General features: G+C 42.4%; 1 protein-coding gene across 1 annotated transcript; it reads right to left on the reverse strand.

The window, feature by feature from the left end:
* Window positions 1–2,644: 2,644 nt before the first annotated feature.
* On the reverse strand, window positions 2,645–22,051 carry LOC115176605 (uncharacterized). Its single transcript, XM_029736707.1, has 7 exons — window positions 21,494–22,051; window positions 21,099–21,208; window positions 20,848–20,919; window positions 20,245–20,382; window positions 19,407–19,710; window positions 18,506–18,522; window positions 2,645–2,983 (listed from the first exon to the last, which is right to left on the reverse strand). The coding sequence occupies exons 1-7, from the start codon at window positions 21,504–21,506 to the stop codon at window positions 2,735–2,737; spliced, it is 903 nt and encodes a 300-aa protein (XP_029592567.1). The 5' UTR covers window positions 21,507–22,051; the 3' UTR covers window positions 2,645–2,734.
* Window positions 22,052–23,692: the final 1,641 nt, after the last annotated feature.

The following is a 23,692-nucleotide window of genomic DNA, read 5'->3' on the forward strand; positions in this document are numbered from 1 at the left end:
AACTGTTTCTTGTTCTCTTGGCCTTCGTCAGAGCTTTTAAATACTAAACCATCTTTTGATTTGTGAATGTGTAGGCACCAGGGACTTGGGATGTGGCTGCGTTATTGATGTCATATTAATCAGGCCTTTTGATTTGAACATATGGATTGTTTTAGTGTTGTAGGCGTGGCTATCTATTTAGTTAATGGATCAAGCCTTCATCTTGTTCTCAATGATCAGTACTTTAGTTTATTATGGTGCCGTCCAGCAGTTCTGAATTTGCATGCACCCAACTGTACACGTTTTATGTGCAATAGCCCTTGATTTGAACATTTTAAACGTTTGTGTGCACTACTAGGCTGTTTGATTTCATTATTATATGTTACAACACTTTGTTGAAATGGAACCAAATTAGTTTGTCTTCAGTCCTTAAATAGGATAGATGAGCTATATGGTCTAGTTTGGTGTAGGTCTAATGTGATAGTCTACTATAAGCAGCCTGAGTAGGCCTATAACTCCATTCCTATTTTACTCAGAGTTTAGAGAAATTAATCGAATCGGAAAATAGCTATTATCAGGCTGGTTAATGTAATGCATGTCTGTTGAATTTGGAAAATATCCAACCACACTCTACCCCGCCCCACCTACTCAGCCAATCAGGAGCTGCTACTGAGTTGCAGCTGTGGCATACTGCATACTTTTTACTAAACGGTACATGCAAAATAGAATGCGACGGTGAGTGAATAGTATGGAGTTTTAAGTATGTAGTACGCTATTATGGGTATTTGGATAAGACCAGTGTGTGCATATACAGCTCTGGAAAAAATTAAGAGACCACTGCAAAATTATCAGTTTCACTATTTATAGGTATGTTTTGGGTAAAATTAACATTTTTGTTTTATTATATAAACTACTGACAATATTTCTCCCAAATTCCAAATAAAAATGTCATTTAGAGCATTTATTTGCAGAAAATTACAATTGGTCAAAATAACCAAAAATATGCAGTGCTGTCAGACCTCAAATAATGCAAAGAAAATAAGTTCATATTCATTTTTAAACACCATACTAATGTTTTAACTTGGGAAGAGTTCAGAAATCAATATTTGGTGGAATAACCCTGATTTTCAATCATAGCTTTCATGGGCCTTGGCATGCTAGCCACCAGACTTTAACATTGATGTTGGGGGACTTTATGCCACTCCTGGCACAAAAATTCAAGCAGCTTGGCTTTGTTTGATGGCTTGTGACCATCCATCTTCCTCTTGGACACATTCCAGAGGTTTTCAATGGGGTTCAGGTCTGGAGATTGGGCTGGCCATGACAGGGTCTTGATCTGGTGGTCCTCCATCCACACCTTGATTGACCTGGCTGTGTGGCATAGAGCATTGTCCTGCTGGAAAAACCAATCCTCAGAGTTGGGGAACATTGTCAGAGCAGAAAGAAGCAAGTTTACTTCCAGGACAACCTTGTACGTGGCTTGATTCATGCGTCCTTCACAAAGACAAATCTGCCCGATGGATAAACCAATCCTCACATCACTGATCCTCCACCAAATTTCACACCGGTGTAAGACCTGGAGAGGCTTACAAGCCAGTGTCTCGTACCCACTGTGAAATTTGGTGGAGGATCAGTGATGTGAGGATTGGTTTATCCAGCAGCTCCATGCCACACAGCCAGGTCAATCAAGGTGTGGATGGAGGACCACCAGATCAAGACCCTGTCATGGCCAGCCCAATCTCCAGACCTGAACCCCATTGAAAACCTCTGGAATGTGATCAAGAGGAAGATGGATGGTCACAAGCCATCAAATAAAGCCAAGCTGCTTGAATTTTTGCACCAGGAATGGCATAAAGTCACCCAATATCAATGTGAAAGACTGGTGGAGAGCATGCCAAGACACATGAAAGCTGTGATTGAAAAATCTGGGTTATTCCATCAAATATTAAGTTAAAACATTAGTATGGTGTTTAAAAATGAATACGAACTTGTTTTCTTTGCAATATTCGAGGTCTGACAACACTGCATATTTTTTGTTATTTTGACCAGTTGTCATTTTCTGCAAATAAATGACAATATTTTTATTTGTGAGAAATGTTGTCAGTACACTTTCAAATAAAAAGAAAATGATCATTTTACCCAAACACATACCTATAGATAGTAAAACCAGTGACACTGATCATTTTGCAGTGGTCTCTTCATTTTTCCCACAGCTATATATAAAAATACCCTCAAATAAAAGGTGACACTGTACTAAACCCTTTGATCTAAAAGCAAAATGTAATTTTAGCATCACTCTACAAATACAGACATAGGGTGGTGTACATTAATGGAAATGAATAGCTCATGATCTCATTCCTTCATGTCAACCAACAGGCATTTTGTTGGGTTGAGAAAAAATATACACCAAAACAGTAATTTGGTAGTATTTTATTTTGAACATGTTGGTACACATGCTACATGTGAAGGCCAGAAGGAATAACATACATGCACAGTACATGGTAAATGCATGCCAACACAGCAGTGAGGGGACTGATAAGTAAAACACACACACACACACACACACACACACACACACACACACACAGACCCTCCCCCTCCCTCTCTCACACACACACACACACACACACACACACACACACACACACACACACACACACACACACACACACACACACACACACACACACACACACACACAACTATACAGAGATGGTCCTGAACATGTTGAAGCCTGACAGAGCAGTAGAGACCATCACCCCGGGTATCTGCGGGTGCCAGTGGATTTCCTTGACCTCTGTCTGACCCTGGTGCAGGAACAGCAGCTGGGGCGGCAGGTCCTTTCCGCCCTCGCACCCACATCACATGACTCTACCGATAGGTCCCATTGGCTGACCACGTCGTCCGCTCCAGAGGCGGCGAACACGCTGGAGTCCACAGGGTTCCATTCTACTGATGTCACTGGCGCGCTGTGCTGCTTGAAGTTAGCCACCGGCCGGCCCGACTGAAAGCACAGGTAGATAATATTATGGTTTAGAATCATCTCTCCTCACTTCTGTTGTGAGCATTCTGGTTTAGAATAACTGCATAACCATCTCTAAGATCTGCCTTGTCAAAACACACACTGACCCCAGACCAGTCCTATGGGCAACCTCCCAAGTTAAGGGTTCTGAAGCGCAATACGAGTCAGACCATGTAACCACTGTTGATTTGGTGCTCCTCCAGCACATCAGAGTAATATCAAATCTCTAAACCTCAAAGCTAAAAAAAGAGGGCCAGTGTGTGGGAGCCAACTTTTCCTCTACATTCCACCTACATCTTGAAATGCCATTATACAGGAAAGGACAGGATTACTGTGGGTGTAGAGGAGAAGGGGCGGGGGAGACAACAGGACTTATCGCACAACGCATCACCAGGGGCAAACTACCTGCCCTCCAGGACACATACAGCACCCGATGTCACAGGAAGGCCAAAATCAAATCAAATGTATTTATATAGCCCTTCTTACATCAGCTGATATCTCAAAGTGCTGTACAGAAACCCAGCCTAAAACCCCAAACAGCAAGCAATGCAGGTGTAGAAGCACGGTGGGTAGGAAAAACTCCCTAGAAAGGCCAAAACCTAGGAAGAAACCTAGAGAGGAACCAGGCTATGAGGGGTGGCCAGTCCTCTTCTGGCTGTGCCGGGTTGGAGATTATAACAGAACATGGCCAAGATGTTCAAATGTTCATAAATGACCAGCATGGTCAAATAATAATAATCATAGTAGTTGTCGAGGGTGCAACAAGTCAGCAACTCAAGAGTAAGTGTCAGTTGGCTTTTTCATAGCCGATCTTTGAGAGTATCTCTACCGCTCCTGCTGTCTCTGAGAGTTGAAAACAGCAGGTCTGGGACAGCTAGCACGTCCGGTGAACAGGTCAGGGTTCCAGCAGTTCTGGGACAGCAGGTCTGGGACAGCTAGCATGTCCTGTGAACGGGTCAGGGTTCCATAGCCACAGGCAGAACAGTTGAAACTGGAGCAGCAGCATGGCCAGGTGGACTGGGGACAGCAAGGAGTCATCATGCCAGGTAGTCCTGAGGCATGGTCCTAGGGCTCAGGTCCTCCGAGAGAGAGAAAGAGAGAATTAGAGAGAGCATATTTAAATTCACACAGGACACTGGATAAGACAAGAGAAATACTCCAGATGTGACAGACTGACCCTAGCCCCCCGACACAAACTACTGCAGCATAAATATTGGAGGCTGAGACAGGAGGGGTCAGCAGACACTGTGGCCCCATCCGATGATACCCCCGGACAGGGCCAAACAGGCAGGATATAACCCCACCCACTTTGCCAAAGCACAGCCCCCACACCACTGTAGGGATATCTCCAACCACCAACTTACCATCCTGAGACAAGGCCGAGTATAGCCCACAAAGATCTCCGCCACGGCACAACCCAAGGGGGGGGGGGGGGCCAACCCAGACAGGAAGACCACGTCAGTGACTCAACCCACTGAAGTGACGCACACCTCTTAGGGACGGCAAAAAGATCATCAAGGACAACAACCACCCGAGCCACTGCCCGTTCACCCCACCTATCATCCAGAAGACGAGGTCAGTACAGGTGCATCAAAGCTGGGACCGAGAGACTGAAAAACAGCTTCTATCTCATGGCCATCAGACTGTTAAACGGCCATCACTAACATTGAGTGGCTGCTGCCAACATACTGACTCAAATCTCTAGCCACTTTAATTATTAAAAATTGGATGTAATAAATGTATCACTAGTCACTTTAAACAATGCCACTTTATATAATGTTTACATACCCTACATTACTCATCTCATATGTATATACTGTACTCTATACCATCTACTGCATCTTGCCTATGCCGCACGGCCATCGCTCATCCATATATTAATATGTAAAAGAGTCTTATTCATTCGTTTACACTTGTGTGTGTACAGTGGGGCAAAAAAGTATTTAGTCAGCCACCAATTGTGCAAGTTCTCCCACTTAAAAAGATGAGAGAGGCCTGTAATTTTCATCATAGGTACACTTCAACTATGACAGACAAAATGAGAAAAGAAATCCAGAAAATCACATTGTAGGATTTTTAATGAATTTATTTGCAAATTATGGTGGAAAATAAGTATTTGGTCAATAACAAAAGTTTATCTCAATACTTTGTTATATACCCTTTGTTGGCAATGACACAGGTCAAACGTTTTCTGTAAGTCTTCACAAGGTTTTCACACACTGTTGCTGGTATTTTGGCCCATTCCTCCATGCAGATCTCCTCTAGAGCAGTGATGTTTTGGGGCTGTCGCTGGGCAACACGGACTTTCAACTCCCTCCAAAGATTTTCTATGGGGTTGAGATCTGGAGACTGGCTAGGCCACTCCAGGACCTTGAAATGCTTCTTACGAAGCCACTCCTTTGTTGCCCGGGCGGTGTGTTCGGGATCATTGTCATGCTGAAAGACCCAGCCACGTTTCATCTTCAATGCCCTTGCTGATGGAAGGAGGTTTTCACTCATAGACTCACGATACATGGCCCCATTCATTCTTTCCTTTACACGGATCAGTCGTCCTGGTCCCTTTGCAGAAAAACAGCCCCAAAGCATGATGTTTCCACCCCCATGCTTCACAGTAGGTATGGTGTTCTTTGGATGCAACTCAGCATTCTTTGTCCTCCAAACACGACGAGTTGAGTTTTTACCAAAAAGTTATATTTTGGTTTCATCTGACCATATGACATTCTCCCAATCCTCTTCTGGATCATCCAAATGCTCTCTAGCAAACTTCAGACGGGCCTGGACATGTACTGGCTTAAGCAGGGGGACACGTCTGGCACTGCAGGATTTGGGTCCCTGGCGGCGTAGTGCGTTACTGATGGTAGGCTTTGTTACTTTGGTCCCAGATCTCTGCAGGTCATTCACTAGGTCCCCCCGTGTGGTTCTGGGATTTTTGCTCACCGTTCTTGTGATCATTTTGACCCCACGGGGTGAGATCTTGCGTGGAGCCCCAGATCGAGGGAAATTATCAGTGGTCTTGTATGTCTTCCATTTCCTAATAATTGTTCCCACAGTTGATTTCTTCAAACCAAGCTGCTTACCTATTGCAGATTCAGTCTTCCCAGCCTGGTGCAGGTCTACAATTTTGTTTCTGGTGTCCTTTGACAGCTCTTTGGTCTTTGCCATAGTGGAGTTTGGAGTGTGACTGTTTGAGGTTGTGGACAGGTGTCTTTTGTACTGATAACAAGTTCAAACAGGTGCCATTAATGCAGGTAACGAGTGGAGGACAGAGGAGCCTCTTAAAGAAGAAGTTACAGGTCTGTGAGAGCCAGAAATCTTGCTTGTTTGTAGGTGACCAAATACTTATTTTCCACCATAATTTGCAAATAAATTCATTAAAGATCCTACAATGTGATTTTCTGGATTTTTTTTCTCATTTTGTCTGTCATAGTTGATGCGTACCTATGATGACAATTACAGGCCTCTCATCTTTTTAAGTGGGAGAACTTGCACAATTGGTGGCTGACTAAATACTTTTTTGCCCCACTGTATAAGGTAGTTGTTGTGAAATTGTTAGATATTACTGCACGGGCGTTACTAGAAGCACAAGCATTTCGCTACATTCGCATTAACATCTGCTAATCATGTGTATGTGACTAATAAAATTTGATTTGATTATTGTCCGATGCACAGAAAACACAGGTAGAGATTGATGGCAGTGTGTGATTGTTCAACAGCAGTGGCATGCAGTGAGGATTAATCTGTTAGAGTGTTAGGCCTGCAGCCATTTTAAACCCAAACAAACCAACCCAGATGGTGCAATAATGATGCAAAGATGGTATTTATGGTATTTGCATTGCTTCCATTCCTTTTTATGGGTTTAATATTTTCCTGAAAATATTTAAAAAAATACCTTTGAGAAAATTGCAACCATCCTGGTATTCCTGTTTAACCCGGAAATGCTATTTAAAGTTGCAGCTAATGTAGAAGAAAAAGCGGTGTACATTTGCAAATACTGTGCCAAATCATATGTGAAGAATGCAACAAAGATGCAGAATCATCTGGCCAAGTGCATAAAGTTCCCTCAGCGCTCACAACAAGCAACCGTTGACAAAAGTCCCTCTACTTCTATTCAAGGTGAAAATGATGAATCAGACACCTTACCAATAGCAATAGCTCATGGTCCTTCTGGAATCATTTGTTTTTTTGACTCAATGGAGGAATGTCAGAGAAATGCTGAAGAATGTCTTGCCCGAGCTGTGTATGCAACTGGTTCCCCTCTGATGCTCACAGGCAATGTGTCTTGGAAGAGATTTCTGAATGTTCTTTGCCCAGCATACACCCCTCCAACCAGACATGCTTTATCTACTCATTTGCTGGATGCAGAGCTCAACGGAGTTCAAGTGAAGGTCAAACAAATCATTGAGAAAGCAGACTGTATTGCAATCATCTCTGATGGGTGGTTGAATGTTCATGGGCAAGGAATAATTAAGTACATCATCTCCACCCCTCAATCAGTATTCTAAAAGAGCACAGACACGGGACAATAGACACACCGGTCTCTACATTGCAGATGAGCTGAAGGCAGTCAATGACCTTGGACCACAGAAGGTATTTGCACTGGTGACAGACAATGCTGTGAAGATGAAGGCAGCTTGGTCTAAAGTGGACGAGTCCTAACCTCACATCACACCCATTGGCTGTGCTGCGCATGCATTGAATCTGCTCCTCAATGACATCATGGCACTGACAACAATAGATACGCTCTACAAGAGACCCAAGGAAATGGTTAGGTATGTGAAGGGTCAAGTTATAGCTGAAATCTACCTCACCAAGCAAAGTGCTAAGAATAAGAGCACCACATTGAAGCTGCCCAGCAACACCCGTTGGGGTGGTGTTGTCATCATGTTTGACAGTCTCCTGGAGGGGAAGGAGCCTCTCCAAGAAATGGCCATATCACAGCCTGCCGATATGGACAGGGCCATTAAGAGGATCCTTCTGGATTATGTATTTTGGGAGAGTGTGGTAACGGCTTGAAACTCCTGAAACCTATAGCAGAAGCCATTGCACGGATTGAGGGAGACAATGCCATCCTGTCTGATGTTCAGACTCTGCTCGCAGATGTAAGAGAAGAAATCCATACTGCGCTGCCCACTTCACTGTTGCTCCAAGCAGAGGAAACTGCAGTTCTGAAATACATCAAAAAGCGTGAAGACTTCTGACTGAAGCCCATACTCGCCTCAGCGTACATGTTGGACCCCAAGTATGCTGGCAGGAGCATCCTGTCTGGTGCAGAGATCAACAAGGCCTATGATATCATCACTACCGTGTCTTACCACCTTGGCCTGGATGAGGGAAAGGTTCTTGGCAGTCTGGCGAAGTACACGTCCAAGCAAGGGCTTTGGGATGGAGATGCAATATGGCAGTCGTGCCAACATATCTCATAAGCCACCTGGTGGAAGGGACTTTGTGGATCTGAGGCTCTTTCCCGTTGCCTCCATCATGCTCCATATCCCACCAACATCAGCCGCCTCAGAGCGCAACTGGTCCTTGTTTGGGAACACACACACCAAAGCACGCAACAGGCTAACCAATACAAGGATTGAAAAATTGGTGCCATGCGGGCAAATTTGAGGCTTTTTGAGCCTGACAACGAGCCATCCTCAACAAGGTTGGAAAGTGACAGTGAAGATGAGGCCTCAGAGTCTGATGTTCAAGAGGTGAACAATGATGAGGTCCAGGAAGAAGACATGGAAGTCTGAGAGGAAGACAACCAAAGATTTTGTTTCTAGAATATCATTTTACAGATAGATGTATGTTGAAAACATTTTTGGTTGCAATGGCTCATTGGGGATCATTCAATATTCCTTTTCTTTTGTTGTTCAGTGAAATCATTCCATGTGAAGAGTCAACTCATTTAATTAAAAGTTCAATTCATAACTAAAATAATTTTTTACATTTCTATTGGAAGTATTTAATAATTTGCAATTATGTCTACTTATGATAAGGTAAAAGGTATACGTTTCTGTCTCCATATGATATGGAAAATACACTACTGTTCAAAAGTTTGGTGTCACTTGTTTTTTAAAGAAAAGCTATTTTTTTGTCCAATAAAATAACATTAAATTGATCAGAAATACAGTGTAAACTAGAGGTCGACTGATTAATCGGAATGGCCGATTTCAAATTTTCATAACAATCGGTAATCGGTATTTTTGGACACCGATTTGCCATTTTTTTTAATTTGTAGTAATAAAAAATAAAATATATATATATATATATATATTTTTTTTTTACAGCTTTATTTAACTAGGCAAGTCAGTTAAGAACACCATTCTTATTTTCAATGACGGCCTAAGAACGGTGGGTTAACTGCCTTGTTCAGGGGCAGAGCGACAGATTTTTACCTTGTCAGCTCAGGGATTCAGTCTTGCAACCTTACGGTTAACTAGTCCAATGCTCTTACCACCTGCTTTACATTGCAAACCACGAGGAGCCTGCCTGTTACGCGAATGCAGTAAGAAGCCAAGGTAAGTTACTAGCTAGCATTACATTTATCTTATAAAAAACAATCAATCAATCATAATCACTAGTTAACTACACATGGTTGATGATATTACTAGTTATCTAGCCTGTCCTGCGCTGCATATAATCGATGCAGTGCGCATTCGCAAAAAAGGACTGTCATTGCTCCAACGTGTACCTAACCATAAACATCAATGTCTTTCTTAAAATCAATACACAAGTATATATTTTTAAACCTGCATATTTAGCTAAAAGAATTCCAGGTTAGCAGGCAATATTAACCAGGTGAAATTGTGTCACTTCTCTTGCGTTCATTGCACGCAGAGTCAGGGTATATGCAACAGTTTGGGCCGCCTGGCTCGTTGCGAACTAATTTGCCAGAATTTTACATAATTATGACATAACATTGAAGGTTGTGCAATGTAACAGGAATATTTAGACTTAGGGATGCCACCCGTTAGATAAAATACGGAACGGTTCCATATTTCACTGAAAGAAAAAACGTTTTGTTTTCGAGATGATAGTTTCCGGATTCGACCATATTAATGACCTAAGGCTCGTATTTCTGTGTGTTTATTATATTATAATTAAGTCTATGATTTGATAGAGCAGTCTGACTGAGCGGTGGTAGGCACCAGCAGGCTCGTAAGCATTCATTCAAACAGCACTTTCGTGCGTTTTGCCAGCAGCTCTTCTCTGTTTATGACTTCAAGCCTATTAACTCCCAAGATTAGGCTGGTGTAACCGATGTGAAATGGCTAGCTAGTTAGCCGGGTGCGCGCTAATAGCGTTTCAAACGTCACTCGCTCTGAGACTTGGAGTAGTTGTTCCCCTTGCTCTGCATGGGTAACGCTGCTTCGAGGGTGGCTGTTGTCGATGTGTTCCTGGTTCGAGCCCAGGTAGGAGCGAGGAGAGGGACGGAAGCTGTACTGTTACACTGGCAATACTAAAGTGCCTATAAGAACATCCAATAGTCAAAGGTATATGAAATACAAATCCAGAAAAACGCATGTCAAAAATGTTATAAATTGATTTGCATTTTAAATGAGGGAAATAAGTATTTGACCCCCTCTCAATCAGAAATATTTCTGGCTCCCAGGTGTCTTTTATACAGGTAACGAGCTGAGATTAGGAGCACACTCTTAAAGGGAGTGCTCCTAATCTTAGTTTGTTACCTGTATAAAAGACACCTGTCCACAGAAGCAATCAATCAATCAGATTCCAACCTCTCCACCATGGCCAAGACCAAAGAGCTCTCCAAGGATATCAGGGACAAGATTGTAGACCTACACAAGGCTGGAATGGGCTACAAGACCATCGCCAAGCAGCTTGGTGAGAAGGTGACAGTTGGTGCGATTATTCACAAATGGAAGAAACACAAAAGAACTGTTCATCTCCCTCGGCCTGGGGCTCCATGCAAGATCTCACCTCGTGGAGTTGCAATGATTATGAGAACGGTGAGGAATCAGCCCAGAACTACATGGGAGGATCTTGTCAATGATCTCAAGGCAGCTGGGACCATAGTCACCAAGAAAACAATTGGTAACACACTACACTGTGAAGGACTGAAGTCCTGCAGCGCCCGCAAGGTCCCCCTGCGCAAGAAAGCACATACAGTGGGGGAAAAAAGTATTTGATCCCCTGCTGATTTTGTACGTTTGCCCACTTACAAAGAAATGATCAGTCTATAATTTTAATGGTAGGTTTATTTGAACAGTGAGAGACAGAATAACAACAAAAAAATAAAAAAAAACGCATGTCTAAAATGTTGTAAAAGGATTTGTATTTTAATGAGGGAAATAAGTATTTGACCCCCTCTGCAAAACATGACTTAGTACTTGGTGGCAAAACCCTTGTTGGCAATCACAGAGGTCAGACGTTTCTTGTAGTTGGCCGCCAGGTTTGCACACATCTCAGGATGGATTTTGTCCCACTCCTCTTTGCAGATCTTCTCCAAGTCATTAAGGTTTCGAGGCTGACATTTGGCAACTCGAACCCTCAGCTCCCTCCACAGATTTTCTATGGGATTAAGGTCTGGAGACTGGCTAGGCCACTCCAGGACCTTAATGTGCTTCTTCTTGAGCCACTCCTTTGTTGCCTTGGCCATGTGTTTTGGGTCATTGTCATGCTGGAATACCCATCCACGACTCATTTTCAATGCCCTGGCTGAGGGAAGGATGTTCTCACCCAAGATTTGATGGTACATGGCCCCGTCCATCGTCCCTTTGATGCGGTGAAGTTGTCCTGTCCCCTTAGCAGAAAAACACCCCCAAAGCATAATGTTTCCACCTCCATGTTTGACGGTGGAGATTGTGTTCTTGGGGTCATAGGCAGCATTCCTGCTCCTCCAAACACGGCGAGTTGAGTTGATGTCAAAGAGCTCCATTTTGGTCTCATCTGACCACAACACTTTCACCAGTTGTCCTCTGAATCATTCAGATGTTCATTGGCAAACTTCAGACTTCATTTTTTTGTACAGGACTAGGCTTACTGTGGTTCTGGGAAACTGTCCCTAAATAAATGTGAATACAGTGAGGGGAAAAAAGTATTTGATCCCCTGCTGATTTTGTACGTTTGCCCACTTACAAAGAAATGATCAGTCTATCATTTTAATGGTAGGTTTATTTGAACAGTGAGAGACAGAATAATAACAAAAAAATCCAGAAAAACACATGTCAAAAATGTTAGAAAATTATTTGCATTTTAATGAGGGAAATAAGTATTTGACCCAACTCAACTCGCCGTGTTTGGAGGAGGAGGAATGCTGCCTATGACCCCAAGAACACCATCCCCACCGTCAAACATGGAGGTGGAAACATTATGCTTTGGGGGTGTTTTTCTGCTAAGGGGACAGGACAACTTCACCGCATCAAAGGGACGATGGACGGGGCCATGTACCGTCAAATCTTGGGTGAGAACATCTTTCCCTCAGCCAGGGCATTGAAAATGGGTCGTGGATGGGTATTCCAGCAACCTCTGCAAAACATGACTTAGTACTTCGTGGAAAAACCCTTGTTGGCAGTCTGAGGGTATGCTGAGTGTCATTGTTATGGATCGGTGGGTGTGACAGCTACCTGTTGCTGAGGGCAGCGTCGGCCTGTGTGCCTGCACAGAGCAGCATAGAGAGGGGATACTGTTCCCTGCCGTCTCCATTCGCATCTTTCAACACGTCGAAGCTCAGGCAAGAAGCACTTGTCAGTTTAAAACATTCAAATTAATTTGTTTGATGGGCAATAAAATAACTCTATTAGCTAGTTAACTGTTAGACCAACCTGTCTGACACTCATGGTACATGCGGTACATGCGGTAAGCTGACCGGTCCATCTCGAGCTCCTCTCCAGGTTGGAGAGGCTGTTTTCCGGGGACATAAACTTGAGTTTCCTGTTCTCCATCCTTTCCCTCTTCTTCCATTTCGTCTTTGTCGCTGCCACCCCCTTCCATTTCCTCCATCTTCGTTCGGAAGCGTGTCTTCTCCGGGCGCCGACATTTTGAGATGGGCCAGGCTTTGCTTACTTCCGGTGGATTGGTCACGTGGTTTATCTCTCGCTCACTCTGTCTCGCTCATTAACGATAATTCAGCTGATGTGCCCCCTCTGTTCCTGACCTCTTTGGCAGACAGTCTGGAATTTTGCCTGACCCTTGCTACTGCCAGTAAAGTCCACTAATTCTATAAGCATCTAACCAAGGAAGGAATTACTGTAATCTTATGGATAAACAAAAAGTATTACAAAATGTAAAGTGAACAAGCTTTGAAAACAGCTGATTGTGGCCACCCGTTCAGGGCAGGGGGGGTTTTGAGCCCCACCTGTTTAGCTAAAATATTTTTCCCCCTGTTTCGCATGTTATTTTGGCATTAGTACGTGTCACATATCAGTTTAAAAACAATGTAAAACAAATATTGGGTTAATAAAGCCGAATACAAACAGTCTCTTTTTTGCTTTCTTGAATAAGGCAGATGCAGAAATGCAGGTGTTTCAGCATAGCTCAGTGCTTTGTGTGGTGGAGGGGCAGCCAGCGAAAAATACAGAGCGTAGGAGTTGGTAATCTTCTCTAGTTGTGCCATGATTTGCTCAGTGTTCTGTCACTCATGGGGACACTACGTCACCGCAAAATCTACAGGGAGAGCTAGAAAGTTCAAGCCCCTTGGGTGCTGCCCTAAATTTACATTAAAAGTGCCCATCCAAGAAGGCTCAAGGTCATTGGCCATAGATAAAATGACGTAAAATCACGTTATATCTACTGTAGCTTTGATTGGACTGATAAAAATCAACATCATGCTTTAAAAATCTTAGCTAGCAAGTTAGACAAGCAGTCATCATCATGAATCAAGTCGACAATCTACTGGCAAATCCTTTTCAATTCTTGTCATATGAAGAGAAATTATAGAAAAAACATATCGGTGCTCATCGGCCATTGGACATAAACATTACACAGAAAGTTGGAAATCGCTAATTCAACAATGAGTGGTTTGGAAGGAATCAGTGGCTAACTGCAAGTGTTGCAAAGCAATCACTAGCCTTCTATTCGGTGGACAGGGTGTGTGGTCCAAGTCTGGGTTTAAGAGTCTCTTTTTCAAGCTTAAACGGATAAACATTCACACGCAACACAATAGGCCAGAAAAGGTTGAATACATTGTCCATGCTGTCCACCCAGAATGACTTCTGCCGCGTTCAAAACAACTAGAAACTCGGAACTGGGAAATCTCAGACTTTAGTGAGCTCCGACCTGAAGATCACTGACGTCATGATTCAACCTTGTTTTTTTCTGAGTTCCCAGTTGTCTTGAAAGCACCATAAATCCAGAGAATGCCAGACAAAATTTGCCCCCAAGAAGGGTCCCCGTGCCACCTTCCTGTTCAAGTGAGCACAGCACAACAGTAAGTCCAAAAATGTCTTGTATGCTGCTGCGTAAATAATGTAATATGCCAGGGAGATAGAATTACTTTCTTAGCTAAAGTATACATAAGTGTATGTTGTGTAGTAAGCTGTTAGCAGCCCATGTGCCTCACTAATAACTTGGTCCCTTTCCCCCTCATAACTTAGCCTACTGTTCTGACTTGGTGGTGCACATGTAGCATATAGCCTGTTTTAGAGAGATGTAATCATTTAATATTTTAAGAGCTTTCATTGTCTGCTTATACAGTATGCCCCCTTTATTTATCTTATGGTTCTGACTTAGTGTACAGGGAGAATGGCCCAGGTTCTGAATTCTTTGGCTCTACATTTCAAAAGTGCTGAACAAATAGTTATGTTGATTACATCCGTCTTAGCTCACTCATTGTCTTAATCGATATTAAGGATTGCCTCTTATCCACTTATCGTTCCCTTATGCCATAGTTTGCACTTATCAATTGTTAGTAGAAACCACATTTGTTTAAACAAGTCAGCCATATCAGCATGTTTTTTAAAAAGGCAGTCAATTAGGCTGAATTAACTGTTTCGCTGCCAGACAAGGCACAGCTGATAGCCAGGTGTAGCGGTGGTAAGGATTCACTCCATGGTGCTGAAAGGAAGGCTCTGCTATTGGGACAGCTTCATGTAGGCCCTAACAGTTTTTGTGGCACCGTTTGTTACCATTATAGTGGAATTAATGTATTGTTTGTGTTGTGTTGTGTTTTGGCTTTGCTGGCATGCATCAAAAACATTTTTGGGGAGTTTGCCCCACCAAGATTTACATGCTAAAATCGCCACTGAGACTACTGTCCAAACTCCAGCCACTTGCATTGCTGAGCCTGAGCATTATCATTGCAATTTCAGTCATGCAATATCAATACTATACCACATATCATCATGTTTACTTCTGGTGTAATGGTGATGGGTATTTACTGTGGAGAAGGATTGAGGCGTCTAGTGGCCAAAAGGTCAAATTAAAATAGGCAGCGCTATAGAGCTTGCCAGCTTGTAGTCCTCAAAAACAGAAATGAGTTACCCCAGATTCCTTGAGCCATTTCTATTTGGAAAATGAATGGGGAAAGGATAAGGTTTTGTAATAAATGCCAAAAATAAGGTTAACACAAGCTTTGAAGATCAGAGATCTTATACTTTTTGTTCTATGAGATAATATCAGTCAGTTAACATGATCTTTATGAATTATGAAGCCCTTTATGTGCTTTAAGTGCGTTTTTGATTACATGAATGCTTCAAAATTCACAAAAAGTGCTGTTAGCTGATGAAGATTACCTCAAAGAACAAAACGTATCAAGCCTGTATTTACCACAGACCTTATTTTCGGCATTTATACAAAGATCCTCCAAAAAGTCCATTAATTTCCCCATAGGCTTTGTCCAACCATGGCGGAGTTAATGCCTACAAGAAGACACCATTACTATTATTGACCTTTATTTAACTAGGCAAGTCGGTTAAGAACAAATTCTTATTTACAATGACAGCCTAGGAACAGGGGCAGAACGACAGATTTTTACCATGTCAGCTCGGGGATTCAATCTAGCAACCTTTCGGTTACTGGCCCAATGCTCTAACCACTAGGCTACCTGCCGCCCCCTATCTCTCTCTAATGTAGTCAACTGGGTGGGACTTCCAACTTCAAATTGCTGATCCCTCCTGGTGACCCTGTTGGAGTCATGTTCAACCAGATCATCAGGAGGGATCAGTCAACCTTGAAGAAGAAAATTTGCTATTTCAAAATGGAGATTGCCTCAATGGCGCTGCCCATGCTGTCACAGATGCAATAACTGCACAGATACAAAGATGAGTCCTCTATCTATCTCTATGGTATTTACTGAAGTCCCCCTGAACTCCCTTGGCCCTACACAACTTTATTGTCAAATTTGCATAGGAAATGTGTATTTTTGCTGTCTTATGTTATTTCCCAACACCCGGGGCTATGAAGCAGTTAATTAAAACAGAACAAATAACTGAAAGCTCTCTGTCCTCTCTGTGGTTGTCCTCTCCTCATAATAGGACAGCAAACATTATCTGTGTGCATCTGTTTGTTTGACTCTGTCTGTTTTGATGTTGTGCAACATTCTCTCTCTCTCTCACGCTCTCTCGCTCTCTCTCTCTCTCTCTCAACTGTGTCTGCCGAGGTTTATCATAGTTTCTCAGAAAGGCTGATGCTCATTTTGCTGCCTCTACATTTACAAAAGGAAGTGAGACATGCCTTGGGGGTATTGTTGTCGGTCTCCGAGCCTTGCTTTTTAAAGTTTGTGTGCATTAAAGAAAGCACCTGGCTGAGTTTAATGGAAGTCCTGTCTTAAACAGCAAGAAAAAAGGAGCTCCTTTTTGTATCAAGGATGTTGCAAGTGTTCTGTCTAAAGTGTGCGTGTGCATGCATGGATGTGTCAGGGTGTGTGCATGTATTGGCATACATACAGTTGAAGTCGGAAGTTTACATACACCATAGCCAAATACATTTGAACTCAGTTTTTTACAATTCCTGACATTTAATCCTAGTAAAAATTCCCTGTTTTAGGTCAGTTAGGATCACCACTTTATTTTAAGAATGTGAAATGTCAGAATAATAGTAGAGAGAATTATATATTTCAGCTTTTATTTCTTTCATCACATTCCCAGTGGGTCAGAAGTTTACATACACTCAATTAGTATTTGGTAGCATTGCCGTAAAATTGTTTAACTTGGGTCAAACGTTTCGGGTAGCATTCCACAATGAGTTGGGTGAATTTTGGCCCATTCCACCTGACAGAGCTGGTGTAACTGAGTCAGGTTTGTAGGCCTCCTTGCTCGCACACTCTTTTTCAGTTCTGCTCACAAATCTTCTATAGGCTTTGTGATGGCCACTCCAATACCTTGACTTTGCTGTCCTTAAGCCATTTTGCCACAACTTTGGAAGTATGCTTGGGGTCATTGTCCATTTGGAAGACCCAAGCATTAACTTCCTGACTGATGTCTTGAGATTTTGCTTCAATATTTCCACATAATTTTCCTGCCTCATGATGCCATCTATTTTGTGAAGTGCACCAGTCCCTCCTGCAGCAAAGCACCCCCACAACATGATGCTGCCACCCCCGTGCTTCAGGGTTGGGATGGTGTTCTTCGGCTTGCAAGCCCCCCCTTTTTCCTCCAAACATAATGATGGTCATTTTGGCCAAACAGTTCTATTTTTGTTTCATCAGACCAGAGGACATTTCTCCAAAAAGTACGACGTGGTCCCCATGTGCAGTTGCAAACCGCAGTCTGGCTTTTTTATGGCGGTTTTGGAGCAGTGGCTTATTCCTTGCTGAGCGGCCTTTCAGGTTATGTTGACATAGGACTTGTTTTACTGTGGATATAGATACTTTTGTACCTGTTTCCTCCGGCATCTTCACAAGGTCCTTTGCTGTTGTTCTGGGATTGATTTCCACTTTTCGCACCAAAGTACGTTCATCTCTAGGAGACAGAACGCGTCTCCTTCCTGAGCGGTATGATGGCTGTGTGGTCCCATGGTGTTTATACTTGGGTACTATTGTTTGTACAGATGGACGTGGTACCTTCAGGCGTTTGGAAATTGCTCCCAAGGATGAACCAGACTTGTGGAGGTCTACAATTTTTTGGCTGATTTCTTTTGATTTTCCCTTGATGTCAAGCAGAGGCACTGAGTTTGAAGGTAGGCCTTGAAATACATCCACAGGTTCACCTCCAACTGACTCAAATGATGTAAATTAGCCTATCAGAAGCTTCTAAAGCCATGACATCATTTTCTGGAACTTTCCAAGCTGTTTAAAGGCACAATCAACTTAGTGTATGTAAACCTCTGACCCACTGGAATTGTGATACAGTGAAATAATCTGTCTGTAAACAATTGTTGGAAAAATGACTTGTCATGCACAAAGTAGATGTCCTAACTGACTTGCCAAAACCATAGTTTTGGTAGAAATTCGAGAAGGGGTTGAAAAACAAGTTTTAATGACTCCAACCTAAATGTATGTAAACTTACGACTTCAACTGTACATATACCTGATGGGTGTGACTAATGTGAGTGATTTGGCTCAGTTGGAGGCCTACCCAGTAACTGCAGACATAAAAATTCTATTGAACTACAACTTACTTTTGATAGAAGTCTTCCTGTAGGTGACAGAAAGAAAAAGAATAGCTGTTGAGAATCAGACAGCAGTGCGGCTCTGCAGCAATTGCACAATACTCCCCACACTGGGGATGGTAACAGTCAGCACTCAGGAATCTCTACACAAGACTACATCAGAGAAACTCATAACGGCTGCATGGTTTTTATTTACAAGATATGTACAACAGTTCATAGAAAAAAACAACAACATTCATTGAAGACCAACAGACAAACAAAAAAATATTCACATTCCACTGCATTGTAAACATCCTATGAATTTGATCAGAAATATTGGACAATAATTTATGTGCTGTAGCTTGCTCAATATAAAACACTTGTTAGTGTTTAGTTAGCTTGCATAGAATATGGCTTTTTATACATATGGCTATGTTGTATGGGTATGTTGTATAGGTACGTAACGGTTTCTTATGGCTATGATAATAGAACTCTGGTGTGCAGACAGTAAATTAAAAGGTTGTTATTCTATACATAATCTTGACTGCATTTGTACTTTCAGTGCAACAATTACATGTGCATGTCAGTCACTTGATTGACAAAGCTTACTGTATTAGAACAGCTAGAATGGACAGATTGAGAAGAAAAAGCCAACCAGTGCTCCAAAACACATTGCAAAAACAAAAGGATGTATTCTTTCAAAAGCAGGGAATCTTTTTTATTTTATTTCTTGCATTTTGTGTGCGCCATTGAAGAGAGCCCTTCAGTAACTATAGCAACCGTTCTACAGTAGCATCCAGGGCAGTCCACAGAACAGGAGGCTCCAATGTAGGCCGTCATTGTAAATAAGAATTTGTTCTTAACTGACTTGCTTAGTTAAATAAAGGTAAAAAAATATATAAAGACCCAGAAAGAACTAATAGGAACCCACCTTTGGATGTTGGGCTCCTATTGGTTGGTGGAGGTGTGTGTAACCTCATCCCTGTTTCCCCTTCATTCTCCCTATGTTGTATGTGAACTGCTCGTGTGGTTAATAACCTCACTTTTTTACTTTCCAGAGCTGACCTTTCTTCCTCCACAGCAGGAGAGGCCAGAGTGGGGAAGGGACAAGTATCCACCGGGGTTGAGCACCCCAGCTCCAGCCATTTGGAGAAAACAGATGAAGTGAAGTTGAGAAGTTTCTCTGGAGAGGAGGAGACGGAGGGAAGAACTGAAGGGTCAGGATCCTCAAATCTCTGTGAGAGAGGGATGTGATAGGGGAGGAGAGGAAAGGGGGATAAGGGAGGAGAGGAGTTGTTATTAAACAAACATACAGTGCAAGCACTGTCATTGATTGATAGCCGTTTCTCTTGGGAGTTAACCTCTGTGATATACATTGTGTACATTATAGGTGACCTGAACAGAAAAATTATGCACTGGTTATAGCATAGTCAAGCCACATGGTCAGGAAAAAACCCTTTATTCTCCCCTGTTTTAGCCCGTTTCTCTCATTTTTTGACTATAACAACAAGGCATCTTTATAGTGTTTTGTTGCACAGTTATGCACAGTTATGTTTTATTTTTACAGTACTTAGTTCAAAATGTTTAAGGCTGCTGTGTGTGTCTCTTTTGAGTACATGCTGCTACTTGTTCAGCCCCTCTGGCAACCTACAGTACACTCTCTCTTTCCAAAACAGTTCCTATAGACTACTATATGGGCGGGGCGGGGTGCAGCATACTTCCCGCGACAATGACTAGAGTATGTCCACGACATTGTAAAGTATACCTACCCCTCTTGTCATGCCCCTGTCATCCAGGGCTTGTATGAGGTTGGAGATGAATTCGAAGCTATGGTGCTCTGGCCACAGCTGGCTGCGGAGCTGGAGCCAGGAGTCAGAGAGAACAGTCGCAGCTCGGAACACACAACACTGGAGGGACAGCCGAGGCAGAAGTAGGATTTTAGACACAGAGGTTACGCTGATGATTTGAATAAACGGAGCACAACGCAGAGCTGATCATCATTGTGCTGATCATAGTTATTGATTATCCTGCCCAGTAACGCTGACAACAACACAAATTTAGACTTTAGATTACTGGAACCAGTGGAGGCTGCCGAGGGGAGGACAGCTCATAATAATGTTTGGAAGGGAGCGAATGGCTTTGCGTCAAACACATGGAAAACCAGTGTTTGATACTGTATATTTGATACCATTCCACAAACTCTGCTCCAGCCATTACCATGAGCCGGTCCTCCTGCATTGCTCAACAGAGAATCAGAATGAAGGATTTAATGATAGACATAGCAGATACACTTAGTGTGACATGTTTGTATAAAACACGAGAATAAATCATTTACTAAAATGGTGTCATTTAATCAATAGATGGTGCCTCACCGGATCAGTGCCGCACAGCAGGTTGACATTGTAGTGGTGGGAAATCCAATAGTCTTTAGGGAACACCTTACGCTTGGAGGAAAAAACAGGTTCAGGAATCACAGTATTCACAAGAGTATCTATGCCAATAGACAAAACATCTTATTGATAAAACATGTAACCACTAGGAAGTGAAAGCATATTTGTTTAAACCACTGTCATTACTCAGGGTGCATGCAGGTACAAAAGGATCGCCACAACGTTCAACTCACAAATCCAGCGTGGTCTGAGTTAATGGTGGTTTGAAGATTCTTGACAACCTCCCTCAAGAAGTCATCACATCCACTACCTTGGAGTGTCAATATTGATAGCAACAGTAAAACTGTGTGAGAGAGATTGAAGTATAGAGAGAGAGTGCGATGCAGCAGGTTAATGGATGGGACATTTCTGTGTCCTGCCCATGTGGTTCCAGCCACATGCTTAATGAGAAACATCATGACTTCATGTTAACTTGCGAAAATTAACTACAAACCTAAATTACAGAACCACTATATGAATTACAGTACAATGGTAATGTGGTCAAATTAATCAAACAAGTACAAATCCACGAATCAATCAATTAACTTTTGTATACTCTGAATTGATGTCATCACTGAATTCCTCTTACCTGATCGTGACATCCTTTTATCTTCATGAGAAAGGCCACTTCTCCATTTCTGTGGTTGAAAGCATGCAATACACAGATCAAATAAGTCCTCTGGTCTGACTAGGCAAAGTTTCCTCAGCAGTTCCTTCAAGTGTGTGACACAGAGAGAGCGAGAGAGCTCTGAGTCTTTTCTTTTTCCTCTACTGTTGAGACTCCAGCTTAGTTGACCTCTCTTTTAGAATTCCTCCTTTTGTCTCCCTGGTACTTTCCAAATCTCCTCACCCCCTTCTCTCTCTCACGCAATCTGCACTGTGCTCTCACTTTGGATTTTCCGACCTCTCAGCCTGTCAAGCTGCAGCCTTTCCCTTTCCTTCTCTCCCACTCTCCTTTCCCTTTCTATTTCCCTGTTGACCCAGTATATTACAGACCTCACTCTCTGCTCACCCTTTAAATTGGCTAATGGACAGAGTGAGAGAAACAGACCCGCTATCTCTCTCACCCTCTGGGCAGTCTGTCTGTGTGAGCTCAGACAGAGACTAGCCTGAAAGTGAAAGTGCTTGATATCTGCTCCCTGTAAATCTCTCAGCCCCTCCCACCACCAGTTATTTCACTTCCCTATTGACTGACCAAGCCCCCCTCTCCCTCTTCTTCAAGGGGCTTTATTGGCATGGGAAACATATGTTTACATTGCCAAAGCAAGTGAAATAGATAAACAAAAGTGAAATAAACAATACAAAATAAACAGTAAACATTACACTCACAAAAGTTCCTCTAACTCTCTCTCTCTCTCTGCCCCCCACCCCCAATCCAAACGAGGCCTCAGAAGGCTTAAGTCATGCCATATGTTTTCAATCCACCTCCCACACCCATGAGCTTGTGTGCATGCCTCCTTGTCTCCAGTGAGCTAGTTAGTAATACTCACCCTGTTGAGTCACCACACAGAGGGAATCTAATAAATCAAGAATTATCTTGTATTTTTTTTAGGCTGCAAGTCATTCAAGTGTACAAAGTCAATAATAATCATGACAGTGAAGCTGATGACAGTTGATTTGAAGTGGAAAAGTTTAATATCCTACAGTTTGGAGGCTTAGATACTTCCTCACATTTTGATAGCACTTTAATTTGTGGTACACTAGTTTATTATTTAAAGTGCTACTCAGATATTTTTGTTATGACAAACTAGTATTGGGAAAGTGAGTGGGGATCAGAAGTAGATCAATTAGTACATTGTCATGTTCAGGTTTTACGTAGTCATTGTTGTAGTACTACTTCTTGTGTCACTTCCATTTTGAACATGGGCCAAGAGAAACAGTGAATGCTCCAGAGATCCAAAGGGAAAAGGAAGACAGAGTTCTGCAGTCCAACAGACCAACATTCTTTAGCCTCCAAGAGGCACCATCAGTCCTAACACTTTTCACCTTGGTCCTCTGCATAGGGCAGTAGGATCATCCCTGATCTCAGGTCAGTTTAGCATATTCTTCCATTATGGTTCAGGTTAAGATGTGGGAAGGATAAGATGGTCCGAGATCTGTGTCTAAGAGCTTCTACCCAGAGTGTATATACAGTGCCCTCTGTAATTGAGACAGCGAAAAAAAATTTAAATGATTTTGGTTCTGTACTCCAGCACTTTGGATTTGAAATGATACAATGACTATTAGGTTAAAGTGCAGACTGGCAGCTTTAATTTGAAGGTATTTTCCTCCATATTGGGTGAACAGTTTAGAAATTACAGCACTTTTTGTACATAGTCCCTTCATTTTAGGGGACCAAAAGTATTGGGACAAATTCACTTACATGTGTATTAAAGTCGTCAAAAGTGTAGTATTTGGCCCCATATTCCTAGCACGCAATGATTACATCAAGCTTGTGACTTGGAGTCACTTTTATTGTAAATAAGAATATAACATGTTTATAAACACTTCTACATTAATGTGGATGCTACCATGATTACGGATAGTCCTGAATTAGTCGTAAATAATGATGGGCAAAGTTACAGACTCAAAATATCATACCCCCAAAAATGCTAACCTCCCATGTTATTGTAATGGTGAGAGGTAAGCATGTCTTGGGGGTATGATATTTCTGTGTCTAACTTTGTTTTATTGTCTACTCTACTATATGATATGACCTAACGTTCCACCAGCGGGCTGGCCTACAGTTTACAATACCAAATCAAACATTGACTGGGTCATGTGTTACCAACTGTATTCCTTTGTTCTG

The sequence above is a fragment of the Salmo trutta genome, chromosome 37, assembly GCF_901001165.1.
Source record: "Salmo trutta chromosome 37, fSalTru1.1, whole genome shotgun sequence".
Classification (NCBI taxonomy): domain Eukaryota; kingdom Metazoa; phylum Chordata; class Actinopteri; order Salmoniformes; family Salmonidae; genus Salmo; species Salmo trutta.